Source organism: Wyeomyia smithii, chromosome 3 (genome assembly GCF_029784165.1).
Source record: "Wyeomyia smithii strain HCP4-BCI-WySm-NY-G18 chromosome 3, ASM2978416v1, whole genome shotgun sequence".
Taxonomy (NCBI): domain Eukaryota; kingdom Metazoa; phylum Arthropoda; class Insecta; order Diptera; family Culicidae; genus Wyeomyia; species Wyeomyia smithii.
Genome location: NC_073696.1, coordinates 154,263,284 through 154,281,488, shown reverse-complemented (window position 1 = coordinate 154,281,488; position 18,205 = coordinate 154,263,284). Strand labels below are relative to the sequence as shown.

Below are 18,205 nucleotides of genomic sequence, written 5' to 3'. Positions count from 1 at the left end.
GCGGTCCCTACGTTGTTTATTTCCGGCCCATGAAGAAGCCATTGAATATTATTCAAATTGGCAAAGACCTGGCAAAACATTTTTCGGCCGTAACCGAGATTACGAAGGTGAGGCCGAACAAACTGCGAGTTGTCGTGAGTAGCTTGAAGCAAGCAAACGAAACTGCTGGCTACGAGCTCTTCACGAGAGAGTATCGCGTGTACATCCCTGCCAAGGATGTAGAAATCGACGGTGTGGTTACCGAGGGGAATCTCACTGTCGATGACATTTTGCGTCATGGAGTTGGCTGTTTTAAAAACCCCTTGATGCAAAGTGTAAAGATACTGGATTGCAAGCAATTGCATTCAGTATCCATTGAAGAAGGGAAGAAGAAATTCCTCCCTTCGGATTCCTTCCGAGTAACATTCGCCGGATCCCCGCTGCCGAACTACGTCCGCTTGGACAGGGTTCGTCTACCTGTACGCCTGTTCGTACCGCGGGTCATGCATTGCCAAAACTGTAAGCAGTTAGGTCACACAGCCACCTACTGCTGCAACAAGGCACGCTGTAGCAAGTGCGGAGGCAATCATGCTGAAAACGCTTGCAGTGGGGGTACTGAAAAGTGTCTTTATTGCGAGGGAACTCGGCATGACCTTCCGGCATATCCCGCGTACAAACAGCGCGAGGAAAAAATTAAGCGTTCCCTTAAGGAACGATCAAAGCGCTCTTTTGCAGAAATGCTTAAGAGGGCTGAGCCACCCTTGACAGGAAACATCTTTTCCTTCTTGCCAACTGATGAGGGTACATCTGACGATCCCGTCGAAGGGTGTTCCTATGCCTTGCCAGAGGGATCTAGGAAGAGGAGAATGCTCAACTCTCCTAATCTTTCTCGCAAAGGTCGTAAGATAACCCTTAGCGGAATGACCAATAAGACAACACAAAAAGGGGCGGTGAAGAAAAACCGAAGCAAGTACCCCCCGGTTTTAATTTCAAATCAAACCAGGAGTACCCACCGCTTCCTGGGGCACCAAAAACCCCTCATGCACCCATTTCTCGATCAGAAGATAAAAAAGGAACAGGGTTCATAAAATTTTCTGATATTGTGGACTGGATATTTAAAACATTCAACATACCAGATCCCCTACAAAATATTCTTCTTGCCCTTCTTCCTACAGTGAAAACCTTTTTGAAGCAACTAGCAGCAACTTGGCCCCTCATTTCAGCTATTATATCTTTCGATGACTAATACGGCGAAAGAGGTTAGGAATTTTTTCACTGTATTACAGTGGAATCATTCGTTGTTTTGCTTTCGTCTCGATTAGACGCAAATTGTTTATCTCCGTTTGAGTTCGCAAAATAACAATACACGAGTTGTCGTACGGGTGTTTTTTTGTCGATTAGTTCTTGTGCTGCGCGTTAACAATAGCCTGTTATATATCGGCAGAAACATCTGACCACTGGTAGGGGCAGGCTACCCCGCCAGTGATTCGATACGCAGCTGATATATCAGCAAGAATAATTCTCCCGCACCGCTGTTACCCCGCTAGCAGCACGGACCATCATACGATCGAGCGAGTGGAAGTCAACTACAAGTGGCATCTACAAGGTCGCGTGTAGGACACGGCCACTGTGCCACAACACGAAGCTGGATCGTCATTGTTTGTTCTGCGGAGACGCTCGATTAATCCTACTATCAGCCGTGAGGTCGTGACTTAGACGTTCGGTGAAGTATTACCTTTAGAATTTTTACTATTATTATCAATATTATTACTATGTTATAATATTATTATTAATTTTATTATTGATATTATTATTGTTATTATTATTATTATTACTATAATTATTATTATTATTATTATTACTATTGTTATTAGTATTAGTATTACTGTCTTTTTTTTATTTGATCCATTGTAGATTGAAAAATTGTTTTTAAAATTTAATATCAACTACTTGAACCTCCCCCCCCCCCCCCATATTCGAATATTTATCGTTTGTCTGCGGTAGAGCGTAACGCTCCCGCAAAATGGACGACATGCAGGTGCAACTTTTCCTGGGGGTGGAAACAAACGGGGAAGAAATTGAAATTTCTCCCATCAGCTCACCCCTACCTTCCCCTGTGCCCTCCCCTTTGCCAAGTCCTGTACCAAGAGTACCGGAAGTACGGGTAAAAGCTTACCCAGATGCCGCTGGCGGTCCCTACGTTGTTTATTTCCGGCCCATAAGGAAGCCATTGAATATTATTCAAATTGGCAAAGACCTGGCAAAACATTTTTCGGCCGTAACCGAGATTACGAAGGTGAGGCCGAACAAACTGCGAGTTGTCGTGAGTAGCTTGAAGCAAGCAAACGAAATTGCTGGCTACGAGCTCTTCACGAGAGAGTATCGCGTGTACATCCCTGCCAAGGATGTAGAAATCGACGGTGTGGTTACCGAGGGGAATCTCACTGTCGATGACATTTTGCGTCATGGAGTTGGCTGTTTTAAAAACCCCTTGATGCAAAGTGTAAAGATACTGGATTGCAAGCAATTGCATTCAGTATCCATTGAAGAAGGGAAGAAGAAATTCCTCCCTTCGGATTCCTTCCGAGTAACATTCGCCGGATCCGCGCTGCCGAACTACGTCCGCTTGGACAGGGTTCGTCTACCTGTACGCCTGTTCGTACCGCGGGTCATGCATTGCCAAAACTGTAAGCAGTTAGGTCACACAGCCACCTACTGCTGCAACAAGGCACGCTGTAGCAAGTGCGGAGGCAATCATGCTGAGAACGCTTGCAGTGGGGATACTGAAAAGTGTCTTTATTGCGAGGGAACTCGGCATGACCTTCCGGCATGTCCCGCGTACAAACAGCGCGAGGAAAAAATTAAGCGTTCCCTTAAGGAACGATCAAAGCGCTCTTTTGCAGAAATGCTTAAGAGGGCTGAGCCACCCTCGACAGGAAACATCTTTTCCTTTTTGCCAACCGATGAGGGTACATCTGACGATCCCGTCGAAGGGTGTTCTTATGCCATGCCAGAAGGATCTAGGAAGAGGAGAATGCTCAACTCTCCTAATCTTTCTCGCAAAGGTCGTAAGATAACCCCTAGCGGAATGACCAATAAGACAACACAAAAAGGAAGCGGTGGAGAAAAACCGAAGCAAGTACCCCCCGGTTTTAATTTCAAATCAAACCAGGAGTACCCACCGCTTTCTGGGGCACCAAAAACCCCTCGTGCACCCATTTCTCGATCAGAAGACATAAAAGAAACAGGGTTCATAAAGTTCTCTGATATTGTGGACTGGATATTTAAAATATTCAACATACCAGATCCCTTCAAAACATTCTTCTTGCCCTTCTCCCTACAGTGAAAACCTTTTTGAAGCAACTCACAGCAACTTGGCCCCTCATTTCAGCTATCGTATCTTTCGATGACTAATACGTCGAAAGAGGTTAGGAATTTTGTCACTGTGTTACAGTGGAACTGCAGAAGTATCATCCCCAAATTTGATTTATTTTCACATTTGATAAACACATACAATTGTGATGCGTTCGCGCTTTGTGAAACTTTTCTCAATTCAAATGACCAACTTAATTTCCACAATTTTAACATCATTCGTCGAGATCGAGACTCACACGGTGGAGGGGTACTTTTAGGGATCAAAAAGTGCTATTCTTTTTTCAGAATCGACCTCCCCTCGATCTCGAATATTGAAGTTGTTGCCATTCAAACGAATATGAATGGAAAAGACCTTTGCCTTGTTTCGTTATATATTCCCCCATCCGCGCGGATTGAACAGAAGCAACTCCTTGATATAGCAGAATTGCTTCCCGCACCTTTTTTGATTTTGGGAGATTTTAACTCTCACTGTTCGCTATGGGGGTCGCTGTACGACGACAACCGATCTTCTTTAATTTGTAACTTGATCGACGACTTCAATATGACACTTTTGAATACTTGGGAAGCGACACGTGTACCTAATCCTCCAGCACGTGAAAACGTGCTTGACCTATCCCTCTGCTTGACATCACTAGCGTTAGATTGTCAGTGGAAAGTAATCAACGATCCCCACGGTAGTGATCATCTTCCAATCGTTATATCAATTGCTAATGGTTCAACTCCCACGAACCCAATCAATATTTCCTACGACCTTACACGTAATATTGATTGGAAGCGTTATGAGTTTATTATAGCGGAATCTATCGAGACTCACGAGGAACTTCCTCCGGAGGAGGAATACACGTTCTTAGCTGGCTTGATAATCGACGCCGCGACGCAAGCTCAGACGAAACCGATACCCGGGGTAACGATTAGACAACGCCCTCCCAACAAATGGTGGGACAAAGAGTGCTCTGAGCTGTACGAGCGAAGGTCCGCGGCGTATAAGGACTACCGGGAGTACGGCACTGTCAACCTACTACGAAAGTACGAGGCACTGGGCAGGCAGATGAAGAGCTTAGTAAAGGCGAAAAAACGCGGGTACTGGCGGCGGTTCGTAAACGCGTTGTCCAGGGAAACAGCGATGAGCACTCTTTGGGATACCGCCAGGCGCATGCGGAACCGTGACGTTTCGAATGAGAGTGAGGAGTATTCAGATCGCTGGATACTTGATTTTGCCAAAAAGGTCTGTCCGGACTCTGTACCGGAACAGAAAACCTTTCGCGACGCTTTTATAGTAACTACGGAAGAGCCTCCATTTTCGATGTTGGAATTTTCAATGGCTCTCCTGTCGTGCAACAATAAGGCTCCAGGGTTAGATAGAATAAAATTCAACCTGTTGTAAAATCTACCCGACTCTGCAAAAAGACGCTTGTTGGACTTGTCCAACAAGTTTCTTGAGCTAAATATTGTTCCGCATGACTGGAGGGAGGTAAAAGTCATTGCTATTCGGATACCCGGGAAACCTGCCTCTGATCACAATTCATATAGGCCGATTGCGATGCTCTCTTGCCTCCGGAAATTAATGGAGAAAATGATCCTCTTACGGTTGGACATTCGTTGTTTTGCTTTCGTCTCGATTAGACGCAAATTGTTCATCTCCGTTTGAGTTTGCAAAATAACAATACACGAGTTATCGTACGGGTGTTTTTTTGTCGATTAGTTCTTGTGCTGCGCGATAACAATAGCCGGTAGTTTATCGGCAGAAACATCTTCTGCACACTGGTAGGGGCAGGCTACCCCGCCAGTGATCCGATACGCAGCTGATATATCAGCAAGAATAATTCTCCCGCACCGCTGTTACCCCGCTAGCAGCACGGACCACCATACGATCGAGCGAGTGGAAGTCAACTACAAGTGGCATCTACAAGGTCGCGTGTAGAATACGGCCACTGTGTCACAACACGAAGCTGGATCGTCATTGTTTGTTCTGCAGAGACGCTCGATTAATCCTACTATCAGCGTGAGGTCGTGACTTAGACGCTCGGTGAAGTATTCACTTTAGAATTTTTATCATTATTATTAATAGTATTATTATTATTGTTATTATTATAATTATTATTACTATTATTATTATTAGTATTATTATTATTATTATTATTATTATTATTATTATTATTATTATTATTATTATTATTATTATTATTATTATTATTATTATTATTATTATTATTATTATTATCATTACTATTGTTATTAGTATTAGTATTACTGCCTTTTTTTTATTTTGATCCATTGTAGTTTGAGAAATTGTTTTTAAAATTTAATAGCAACTACTTGACCCCCCCCCACATTCGAATATTTATCGTTTGTGTGCGGTAGAGCGTTACGCTCCCGCAAAATGGACGACATGCAGGTGCAACCATTCCTGGATGTGGAAACAACTGGGGAAGAGATTGAGATCTCCCCCATCAATTCCCCTCTACCTTCCCCGCTACCTAGCCCCGTACCAAGGGTACCGGCAACACGGGTGAAAGCTTACCCAGATGTTTCGAAAGGTCCGTTCGTAGTTTACTTCAGGCCCATAAAGAAGCCTCTAAATATAATTCAAATCGGCAAGGACCTAGCAAAACAGTTTTCGGACGTAACCGAAATTACAAAGGTTAGACCGAACAAACTGCGAGTTGTTGTGAGTAGCTTGAAGCAAGCAAACGCAATTGCTAGCTACGAGCTCTTCACGAGAGAGTACCGCGTGTACATCCCTGCCAAGGACGTGGAGATCGACGGTGTGGTTACCGAAGGAAGCCTCACGGTCGATGACATTTTGCGTCACGGGGTTGGCTGCTTCAAGAACCCCCTGATTCAAGATGTAAAGATACTGGATGTCAAGCAATTGCATTCAGTATCCATCGAAAAAGAGAAGAAGAAATTCTTCCCTTCGGACTCCTTCCGTGTAACATTCGCCGGATCCGCACTGCCGAACTACATCTCTTTGGACAGGGTTCGTCTGCCTGTACGCCTGTTCGTACCGCGGGTCATGCATTGCCAAAACTGCAAGCAGTTAGGTCATACAGCCACCTACTGCTGCAACAAGGCACGCTGCAGCAAGTGCGGAGGCAATCATGCTGAGACCGCTTGCAGTGAGGATACTGAAAAGTGTCTTTACTGCGAGGGAACTCGGCATGACCTTTCGGCGTGTCCCGCGTACAAACAGCGCGAGGAAAAAATAAAGCGTTCCCTCAAGGAACGATCAAAGCGCTCTTTCGCAGAAATGCTGAAGAGTGCTGAGCCACCCTCGACAGGAAACATCTTTTCCTTTTTGCCAACCGATGAGGGTACATCTGACGATCCCGTCGAAGGGTGTTCTTATGCCATGCCAGAAGGATCTAGGAAGAGGAGAATGCTCAACTCTCCTAATCTTTCTCGCAAAGGTCGCAAGATAACCCCTAGCGAAATGACCAATAAGCCAACACAAGAAGGAAGCGGTGAAGAAAAACCGAAGCAAGTACCTCCCGGTTTTAATTTCAAATCAAACCAGGAGTACCCACCGCTTCCTGGGGCACCAAAAACCCCTCGTGCACCCATTTCTCGATCAGAAGATAAAAAAGAAACAGCGTTCATAAAATTTTCTGATATTGTGAACTGGATATTTAAAACATTCAACATACCAGATCCCCTACAAAATATTCTTCTTGCCCTTCTTCCTACAGTGAAAACCTTTTTGATGCAACTAGCAGCAACTTGGCCCCTCATTTCAGCTATCATATCTTTCGATGACTAATACGGCGAAAGAGGTTAGGAATTTTATCACTGTATTACAGTGGAATTGCAGAAGTATCATCCCCAAATTCGATCTATTTTCTCTTTTAATAAATACATACAATTGTGACGCATTTGCGCTCTGTGAAACCTTTCTCAATTCAAACGATCAACTCAATTTCCACGATTTTAACATTATTCGTCGAGATCGAGACTCACACGGTGGAGGGGTACTTTTAGGGATTAAAAAGTGCTATCCCTTCTTCCGAATCGACCTCCCCTCGATCTCGAATATTGAAGTTGTTGCCATTCAAACGAATATGAATGGAAAAGACCTATGCCTTGTTTCGTTATATATGCCTCCATCTGCGCGGATTGATGATGATGATGATGATGATGGTCCCGCCTCTTACCCCTACAAAGATTTGAGGTAGACGATTTATCTATTAGATAATTAGTTATTACCTCAATTAAACCAGAAAGCAAAAAAACGGACTGGTTTTGTCAATACAGATATAAAATCCTCCATAATATTCCAATGCTTAAACGGCAGTATTACTAAATAAAAAAAAATTTAAGCACAAATTTCTAAGCCGTTCTACGACCAAGATTACCAAGTTCTAATTATTTTACTTCTTTCAATCAATTGAACATTATTCACATCTGAATTAAGCCAACACCCAATCTAGCCCACAGCTAAATTGCTACAGTCCCAACAAGGCCATTCCCGCCGAACTCAGCAAGCAAAGCACAGGTAAACCGTGAACTTAACATAAGACTCATGAGGATGTCCCCACCTAGGGAAGTCTAGAAAATTTCCAACCCGAAAAAGTCCTAGAACAGCTAGGAATTTCAACGTCCAAAGACAATCAAAAGTGTCATAATTTTCCCGAGTAATCCGACGTTTGTCCAGAACTACTTAAAAGTTTATTGTGTCACAAAAACTCAATTTTCATAACATACACCAGCATAATACATCTGTATGTATGTAAATAAAAAAAAAACCCTTAATTTTTCAAAATGTCAAATATTAATTTAAGAAAGGTAGTCAATTATATCTGTGTAACGCGCGCGATTCTCAAACCTTTGTAGACTTCTCATTTTTTTTTTCACTACTACATCAAATACAAAATCCATCATTATCATCGGGACGAACATAATAGTTTTTACAATGCTTAAATAAATACTAAAAAGCTATTACAGCAAAAGTCCACATAAAATCATCCGTTATGAAAACTTCGTCAATTTAGTGCGTGAATTGTAAAACATTTCTGTTTAGCTGCCTAAAAAACAGCTTTGACGTGTGAAATACATTGTCTCTTGAACGCAAGTAGCGTTGCTGCACGTTTGACCTGTGTAGGCATCGAATTGAACACCTTAATTCCTTTAAAAAATAATGAATTCTGCGAAGCTCCAAAAATAAAATTTGGTGTTCGAATTTCTGTCGCGTTTCTAGTATTGTATCTATGAATATCACTTTCTCTCACAATTCAATCACACAAATATCGAGGCAGCAATCCGTTAACTATTTTAAAAATGAACACCATCGTCATGAACACAATTCGCTGCTTCACAGATAACCATTGCAAGGCATCCAACATCAAGGCCGAGGAAGTGAATCTACTACATCTCAAAATTAACCGCATAAGTTTATTCTGCAAACGCTGTAACCTCGATATTTGAGATTCATTTGCCAAAAATAAAATGGAAGAGCAAAAGTCCAAGTGGGGAGAGATGATTGATTTATAGAGATGAATCTTGCTAAAAGTACTCAACTCTTCATTCAAACGACAGAGAATTCCATATTTTTTGGCAATTTTCTTGATGACATTGTCAATATGAATATTGAACTTAAGTTTGTCATCAATAGTCACGCCAAGATATTTCATCTCACGTACGCGTTCAAGTGTCTCGCTGTCAATTTCCACAGAGACATTTTCAGTAACACGGTTTCGCGAAATAACCATAAATTTAGTTTTACTTATATTCAGTTTTAGTTGTTTGAATTTCAACCATCTACTCAGCGAACACAAGTCCTCATTCAAGCGAATAATAGCAAAATCGAGATCTTTAGCTGCAATGAACAGTACAGTATCATCAGCAAAAAGGTTAATATCACAGAAACGTAAAACTTGTCTCATGTCATTAATGTACATTATGAATAAAATGGGCCCTAATACACTTCCTTGAGGTACTCCAAGAATGTTTCCCATGGGAAAAGATGTAAATTCATTGAAAATAGTCCGTTGAGTTCTGTCACACAAGTAGCTCTCAAACCACTTGTATGCAATACCTGTAATACCAAAGCGCTTTATTGTTCGTAACAATAAGGGCCTAGAAATTGTTTCGAAAGCGCGTTTTAAATCCAAGAACACTGCAACAATAGTTTCTTTACGCTCAATATTTTCTTTCCATTTTGCTAACACCAAATTCAACGCAGTTTCACAAGAATGACCTTCTCGATAGCCTGATTGTTCTGGTATTAACAAACTGTGCATATTAAGATAATTTAAAAGTTGGCCTTTGATAACAAGTTCTAAAATTTTTTCTAATGTGTGCAACATGTTGATGGGACGAAACTCTTCGGCTTTACTCGTACCAGCAACCTTTTGAATAGGAACCACCAAAGATTCCTTCCAAACTCGTGGCACGTGCCCAGTTTGTAACGATTCATTGATTAGGCCAAGGAGGTCGTGTCCGATGACATGAAAGCAATCTTGAATTACTTTTGCATTAACGTTATCGATTCCAGCCGTTTTTTGCATTGAAAAACAAATGTTTTTCAGTTCTATGTATGAAATAGGGTGAAAACCGGTCAAAGTACAGTTAACATTAATTGGCTGTTTCATTTCATCAGGTTCATCCACCAATTCAATAGATCGATTGATATCTGAAACACTATCGATAAAATAAGTATTGAACTTAGAAGCGATTGCTTGTTCTGATCGTTCTTCTGTGCTATTAAAGGTTATGGACCGCGATTTGCAAACGCCAGGTTTCAAAAATGACTTTAATATTTTCCATAACTCTTTGCTGTTATTTTTATGATGTTCAATTTTCCTCTGTATATATTCGCTCCGTGTTTTGATCAGAGTTTGAGAATATATATTACGCGCCATCGTATAGTTACGCCAGTGATCATTACTATTTGTTCTACAAAACTTTTTATACCATCCATCTCTCTTACGTTTAAGACGTAAAAGATCCAAAGTGTACCACTTGTTGGAGTTCTTCACAACAACAAACTTTTGTTCCACTAACTGATTAGTACACGTTTTTAAGACGTTATTGAGAACATCGGTTTTATGATCAAGGCACCCCGATAATGGGAAATCCACGTTTCTCGCGACAAGATCCGAAACCTTTCGTTTCGAGTAATTTTTCCAACACTTTAATTTAACTAAATTATCATCACTGTTTATACTCTGATTTACAGTAATAACAAGAGTCTCATGATCGGTTATTTTCAATTCAGAATTTACTGCAGCGCGAACAGAATCAAAGTTTGTATAAACATGATCAATTAAAGTTTTACTGTGTCTAGAAATACGCGTATATTCAGTAACAACTTGATTTAAATTGCAAAACTCTATTAATCTCTTCAAATGGCTCGAATTAAAGCTATCACGCCAGTTTATGTTAAAGTCACCAGCAATCACGTTAAATTTGCGGCTATCCACAAATAACTCAAACCAGTTTTCTAGTATTTGCAAAAATCGCTGATCACTAGAACTAGGGGAATGATAAACAACACCATAGTTACCAACCTTCATGCCTCGGTCCACTGTTATGCCCAAAAACCAGTTTCCTTCAATTGCTTCATTGAAACAAACATTGAATTGTACTGATTCTTTGACATAAATAGCAACCCCTCCAGTATGTCTAGAATGTGACAAACAAGCAGCAATATTGTATCCCGAAATAGAATATTGATCAAATGCATCGATATCTACTATGTGTGTTTCTGACAAAAAAACTAAAAATGGACGATTCAACTCTACAATATGACGTAAAGCTACGTAGTTTGTAGAGAGACCAGCAATATTCAAATATATAATATCTAAGATACACACATTCCTGGAACCTGATTGCTATTTATTGAAATGCAGGCTGCCTTTTTTTTGATCATACATTTTTTTATAAACTAGGCACTCTGAACTAGATGCCGCATGGTTAACGTCCAGATTCATTTTACGATCTTTATTGTATTTAGAACAATTAACGCATTTCAATACAGTGGATGTGCATTCCGAAGTTCTATGATGCTCACTACACAAAGAGCACGTTTCATGGTTTTTGCAATCTGTACTCTTGTGGCCGAATTCTCCACATGTGAAGCATCTAAGGACATTTATCGCTGGAACTATAGGGCACCGATCCCACCCAACATTTACTTTTTTCGCGGATAATAAACAGTCATAAGTCTTTTTATCGACTTCTATCACAACGTTGTACTTGTTATACGTGAAACGTGGATTTTCATACGTACGCAAGACTTTGACATCTCCAATTGCAATGTCTTCATTTTGACTTTTCAAAAAGTCTATGAAGACATCTGAGGAATATTGATCGCTCATGCCCAACACTTTTAATCTTGGCACCGGAGGTGTGGGAACAACAGCTGTATAGCTTTCACCCAGATTACCTTCAATGCCATTTTTCACCACCTCCACATTTTCTTTTGTTGCACACTCAACAATAACAGAGCCGTCTTTCCCGGTTTTAAAGTTACTAATCTTGTGTGTTTTAGGATTTAATTTTGATTTAAAAACTCCCGCGTAGCTTCGCTACTTTGGGTGGACTCTTTTGGTTTAATCACGATGACCGGACAAGCCTTACGTTTCTTACTACCGCTCAAAACGTTTGCATAAGTCATCGGTTCATCGCTAAAACTTTGTTTTTCATCTTCATTTAACTTTCGTTTTTTAACCTTTTTAGCTGAATTACGGCTGAGATCAGCCGGTTCAGATATCACACCATTCATCGCAACTAAATCCCTATCACGTTTATTTTCAAAAAATGACAGAGTCATATTATTCATTTTTTCATGCATTAATTTTTCAAAATCGGCAACTCTTTCCTTTAGAGTACCATTTACATTTAATCTCATTTCTTCCATCCCGATCTTGAACGCGTTGTCTATCTGAACAGCAATGTTGTTTTGCAAATCTGTAAAAGAGGCAGAAATTTTGTTAATCTCGTCTCTTATTACTTTGACATCCAAAACCGATACATTCTGCTCATCACAACACTGAACCGATAGACAATTATCACACTTGAACAGAAGATTGTCATTCGCATTGATCAACTTAATAGCCGCATTACCGATGCCTACACAGCGAGAGTGAAATCTCTGTTTGCAGTTACAACAGTAAACGACATCGTTGATCACAACCGTTTGACTACACTTTGCACATTCCATTTTACCTACACATTGGATGCTGTACGGCGACACAACACTACCGGCAGAGACAATTGAAAAAAGAAAAAAAAACAAAGCCGACGGCAGCCAGCCGTGGCGGAAAGCGAATAAAATTGCAAAATTTATTCAAAATAAGCAGCAGATATTACTGCACTTCTACTTATCCTGATGAAGATCTTTCTATAGTACACTTTAGACACTAAATATTCTATGTGCACACACAATTTCACACGAAAAATTCGAAAATATCACAGCACGTTATAAACAAACTATGATGCTCGTCATTACGCACACTTGAACAGAAGCATCTCACTGATATAGCAGAGTTGCTTCCCGCGCCTTTTTTGATATTGGGAGATTTTAATTCTCACTGTTCGCTATGGGGGTCGCTGTACGACGACAACCGATCTTCTTTAATCTGTAACTTGATCGACGACTTCAATATGGCAGTTTTGAATACTGGGGAAGCGACACGTGTACCTAATCCTCCAGCACGTGAAAGCGTGCTTGACCTATCCCTTTGTTCGACATCACTAGCGTTAGATTGCCGGTGGAAAGTAATCAACGATCCCCACGGTAGTGATCATCTTCCAATCGTTATATCAATTGCTAATGGTTCAACTCCCCCGAACCCAATCAATATTTCCTACGACCTTACACGTAATATTGATTGGAAGTGTTATGAGTCTATTATAGCGCAATCTATCGAGACTCACGAGGAACTTCCTCCGGAGGAAGAATACGCGTTCTTAGCTGGCTTGATAATCGACGCCGTGACTCAAGCTCAGACGAAACCGATACCCGGGGTAACGATTAGACAGCGCCCTCCCAACAAATGGTGGGACAAAGAGTGCTCTGAGCTGTACGCGCGAAGGTCCGCGGCGTATAAGGACTACCGGGAGTACGGCACTGTCAACCTGCTTCGAAAGTACGAGGCACTGGGCAGGCAGATGAAGAGCTTAGTAAAGGCGAAAAAACGCGGGTACTGGCGGCGGTTCGTAAACGCGTTGTCCAGGGAAACAGCGATGAGCACTCTTTGGGATACCGCCAGGCGCATGCGGAACCGTGACGTTTCGAATGAAAGCGAGGAGTATTCAGATCGCTGGATACTCGATTTTGCCAAAAAGGTCTGTCCAGACTCTGTACCGGAACAGAAAACCTTTCGCGACGCGTTTATAGTAACTACGGAAGAGCCTCCATTTTCGATGTTGGAATTTTCAATGGCTCTCCTGTCGTGCAACAATAAGGCTCCAGGGTTAGATAGAATAAAATTCAACCTGTTGAAGAATCTACCCGACTCTGCAAAAAGACGCTTGTTGAATTTGTTCAACAAGTTTCTTGAGCTAAATATTGTTCCGCACGACTGGAGGGAGGTAAAAGTCATTGCTATTCGGAAACCCGGGAAACCTGCCTCTGATCACAATTCATATAGGCCGATTGCGATGCTCTCTTGCCTCCGGAAATTAATGGAGAAAATGATCCTCTTACGGTTAGACAAATGGGTCGAAACAAACGGGTTACTTTCAGATACTCAATTTGGCTTTCGCCGGGGCAAAGGGACGAAGGATTGCCTAGCGTTGCTTTCTACTGAAATTCAACTAGCCTTTGCTCGAAAAGAGCAAATGGCTTCTGCGTTCATGGATATTAAGGGGGCTTTTGACTCTGTCTCTGTAAAAGTTTTTCGCAGGGACTTTCACCAAATTTGAATAACTTTTTGCTCAATTTGTTGTCAGAAAAGCATATGTATTTCTCACATGGCGATTCGACAACTTCCCGAATTAGTTACATGGGCCTCCCCCAGGGCTCATGTTTAAGTCCTCTCTTATATAATTTTTACGTCAATGACATCGATGAATGTATTGCAAATTCATGCACGCTAAGGCAACTTGCAGACGATAGCGTTGTATCCATTACTGGTGGCAAGGCTAGCGATCTACAAGGACCATTGCAAGATACCTTAGACAATTTGTCTGAATGGGCTCTTCAGCTGGGTATCGAATTCTCTCCGGAGAAAACTGAGCTGGTCGTTTTTTCTAGGAAGCATAACCCAGCTCAGTTGCAGCTCCTACTAACGGGTAAAACGATCTCTCAGGTTTTAGTCGCTAAATATCTCGGGGTCTTGTTCGACTCCAAATGCACCTGGGCTTGTCATATTAGGTATCTGACACAAAAATGACAACAGAGGATTAATTTTCTTCGTACGATTACCGGAACTTGGTGGGGTGCTCACCCAGGAGACCTTCTAAGGTTATACCAAACAACGATATTGTCAGTTCTTGAGTACGGCTGTTTCTGCTTTCGCTCCGCCGCGAACACGCACATTATAAAATTAGAGAGAATACAATATCGTTGTTTGCGTATTGCCTTGGGTTGCATGCAGTCGACCCATACGATGAGTCTTGAAGTGTTAGCGGGTATTCTTCCGTTGAAACATCGGTCCGTTGAAACACAGTTATGAACCCATTAGTAATTAAAAATTTCGAGAGGTTGGTCGACCTTCAATCTCAATCCAGATTTATGACTTTATATTTTGACTATATGGCTCAAGATATTAATCCTTCTTCATACGATTCCTCCAATGTCGCACTTTTAGCTACTTCTAATAATGCTATATTCTTCGACACCACCATGAAACAAGACATTTCTGGTATCCCGGATCAATTGCGACCCCAAGAGATCCCTAAGATTTTTTCCAATAAGTTTAAACATGTTAGTTATGATAAAAGGTTTTTCACTGACGGATCTAATCTAGATGAGTCCACTGGCTTCGGTGTTTTCCACGAAAATTTTACCGCCTCCTACAAACTCGATGCTCCTGCTTCCGTGTACGTCGCAGAACTTGCTGCTATTCAGTACTCTCTTGGAATCATCGAAACCCTACCCATAGACCACTACTTCATCTTCACAGATAGTCTCAGTGCCATTGAGGCTCTGCGATCAATGAAGCCTGTGAAGCACACCCCGTATTTCCTGGGGAAAATACGGCGGTTTTTAAGTGCTTTAACAGATAAAAATTACCGGGTTACCTTAGCGTGGGTCCCTTCTCATTGCTCGATTCCGGGTAATGAAAAGGCTGACTCTTTAGCTAAGGTGGGTGCTATTGACGGCGATATTTATGAAAGACCTAAGCTGTGGTATAACTACTCTTCCCTGATACAACAAACACTCGTCAACAATTTCCGATTCGTGCTGATTGGCAAAAACGTTAACGAATCGTTTGCTGATTTTTTCTGGCCAACCCTTCCTTAAAAAATTTATTATTCCCATTAAGAAATCGTCTTGTTTAGTTACTTTGCCTATTCGCACTGCATCAATCGGAAATTCTCTTCTCAAGTTAATACTTCTTGTTAATTTTTCATCAAGTTGCCTGGGTACCGCGCGCAAAATTCAGCGTTTCCCATTTTAGAAGTTGACCTGTATTGTATATCGAAATCATAAATGGACATTTCCAAAATATATCGCTGCAGTCTAGTTACAAAAATAGATTTTTTTTTTCTTTACCAAAAATCCCCACTAAAGGTTTATGATCTGTAAATACCTGGAATTTCTGCCCATATAGGTATTTATGGAACTTCTAAATTGTTGAAATTAAAGCTAAGGCTTCTAAATGGAGGATTGGAAATTTTTTTTGTGCTGAGTTTAATGAGAATAGAGTGAAACATATCGTTTTCTCAACTCCATCTACGATATGTGCCATTACCCCACCAAGACCATAGCCCGAAGCATCAGATACTATCACAATGGGTTTTTTGGGTTATAAAACTCTAAAATCTGACTCTCTAATAAAAATTCTTTACTCTCCTTGAAGGCTTTATCACAATTCTTATCCCAAACAAATTTAGTATCTTTTTATAAAAGGTTATATAAGTAAAATAATTTTGAAGAAAGATGTGTAATGAATTTATTATAATAATTTATAAGTCCTAAGAAGGATTTCAATTCACTAACATTTTTCGGAGCACTTGCTTCCTTAATTGTTGAAATTTTGTCTATTGCTTATTTACGAAAAAATTGCATTTTTCCCAGTTGACTTTAATGTTTGCCTCTGACAATTTCGTGAGGACTTGTTCTTATTTGAGTATGCAGTCTTGTAAATTTTTTAGATACGTTTTCAATACCTTGTAATATCTGGTCCATCACCTGTTGAAATATTGCGGCACTGGATGATGCACCTTGGGGCAACCTGTTATATGTATATAAACCTTTAATTGTGTTAATGACCATGAATTTCTTGGAATTTTCCGGTAAGGATAAAAGCTTGTATGCACCTCCAAGATCTAGTGCACAAAAATGGACCCGTGAAAAAACGTCTCCAGTCCCCAAAAAATATATCCAATGCATCGCGCCTTAAGAAAGGAATAAAATCATGTTTGCATTCTAAAACGACTAGGGTTAAACAAATTTGCTTACCCCTATATTCAACATTCATGTTTGCCTCTCCCGCAATTTTCAAGCGCTTTATTTACCACAGCTAATTTCTTCTCTGAATGAATCAGAGGTGTCTCAAAATGTTCACAGTATGAGAATTCACTGATGACTGTGACAGAGGACCCGCAATCAATTTCCATTTGGAATGATTTCCCTTCAATAAAAACGGTAATTAAACAAGGGTTGTCAATCTTATTAATCGAAGTAACCAACATACAATATATATCACCTTTATTGTCGCTGTCGCTGTCTGAATCCTGTGTCCTCAACTCGTTGAATATATCTTCCAGGTTTTTGCTTTGTGTAGGTTTTTCGTAAGAATCTACGAATTTTACAAACCCTCTTATTAAATTCTTTAGCTTGAAACATTTCCTTCTAATGTTTTTTCTCTCCTATTCCCAGGAAACTAGCATTGGACTTCGCAATTTCCCTTGTTAGGATTATTTTTTCCGTAGCCTCAGCATTCAGTTCTTCATCTTCATTAAGTAATTTTTCTTGCAGTCCGGAACCCCTAATTCCCGAAATAATTCTATCTCTAATCGCTTGATCCTTAAAGGACCCAAAAGAGCAGAACTCTGCCTAAAGCTTTATCGCAAGAATATAATCCTCGAGCGACTCGTCAGGGTGTTGAACCCTAATGAAAAACTTTAACCGCAGACAGACGTCCAAGCTGAGTTCCAAACTTGTGCAAAGATTTTCGTAGTAGCAATTCGTAACCAGATAACGCTACCAGTAACGTCAGCCTTTTACACCAGCGAAAAAAAATGTATTGTAGCGATGAGGTCACCAGGAGGCGCTAGTATTCAAATGCTTTATAACACAATTCTCTTTAAAAATTTACACGGAATTTTTTATCAATTTTGTTTTTGTTTGGACGTCTGTCTGTGCTAACCCTGAAGGTTTTTTGTCGAAACGTGACTTAAGTTTTTTAATCATATCTGTGTAAGAAATTTCATTCAAATTCCCTTCCTCCCCCGGGTATTGGAGTTTAAGTTCGGCGTAGACACCTAACGTAATAAAGTGTGCCTCCTTCAGGTCTCCGCTAACATCGTTTTTAGTGTCAGTCCAATCGGAAAACGAGCAACCCTTTTTGTATATATATATATATATATATATATATATTATATATATATATATATATATATATATATATATATATATATATATATATATATATATATAGATATATATATATATATATATATAATATATATATATATATATATATATATATATATATATATATATTATATATATATATAT

At 40.4% G+C, this 18,205-nt stretch overlaps 1 protein-coding gene across 1 annotated transcript in view; it reads right to left on the bottom strand.

Annotated features, from left to right (window-relative positions):
• LOC129728716 (uncharacterized) overlaps positions 1 to 10,865 on the bottom strand; it is a 40,926-nt gene extending 30,061 nt beyond the window's left edge. Inside the window, exon 1 of the mRNA XM_055687171.1 lies at positions 10,280 to 10,865. Within this exon, the coding sequence (XP_055543146.1) occupies positions 10,280 to 10,865 (586 nt within the window). The remainder of the gene's footprint in view (positions 1 to 10,279) is intronic.
• Between the last annotated feature and the right edge of the window lie 7,340 nt (positions 10,866 to 18,205).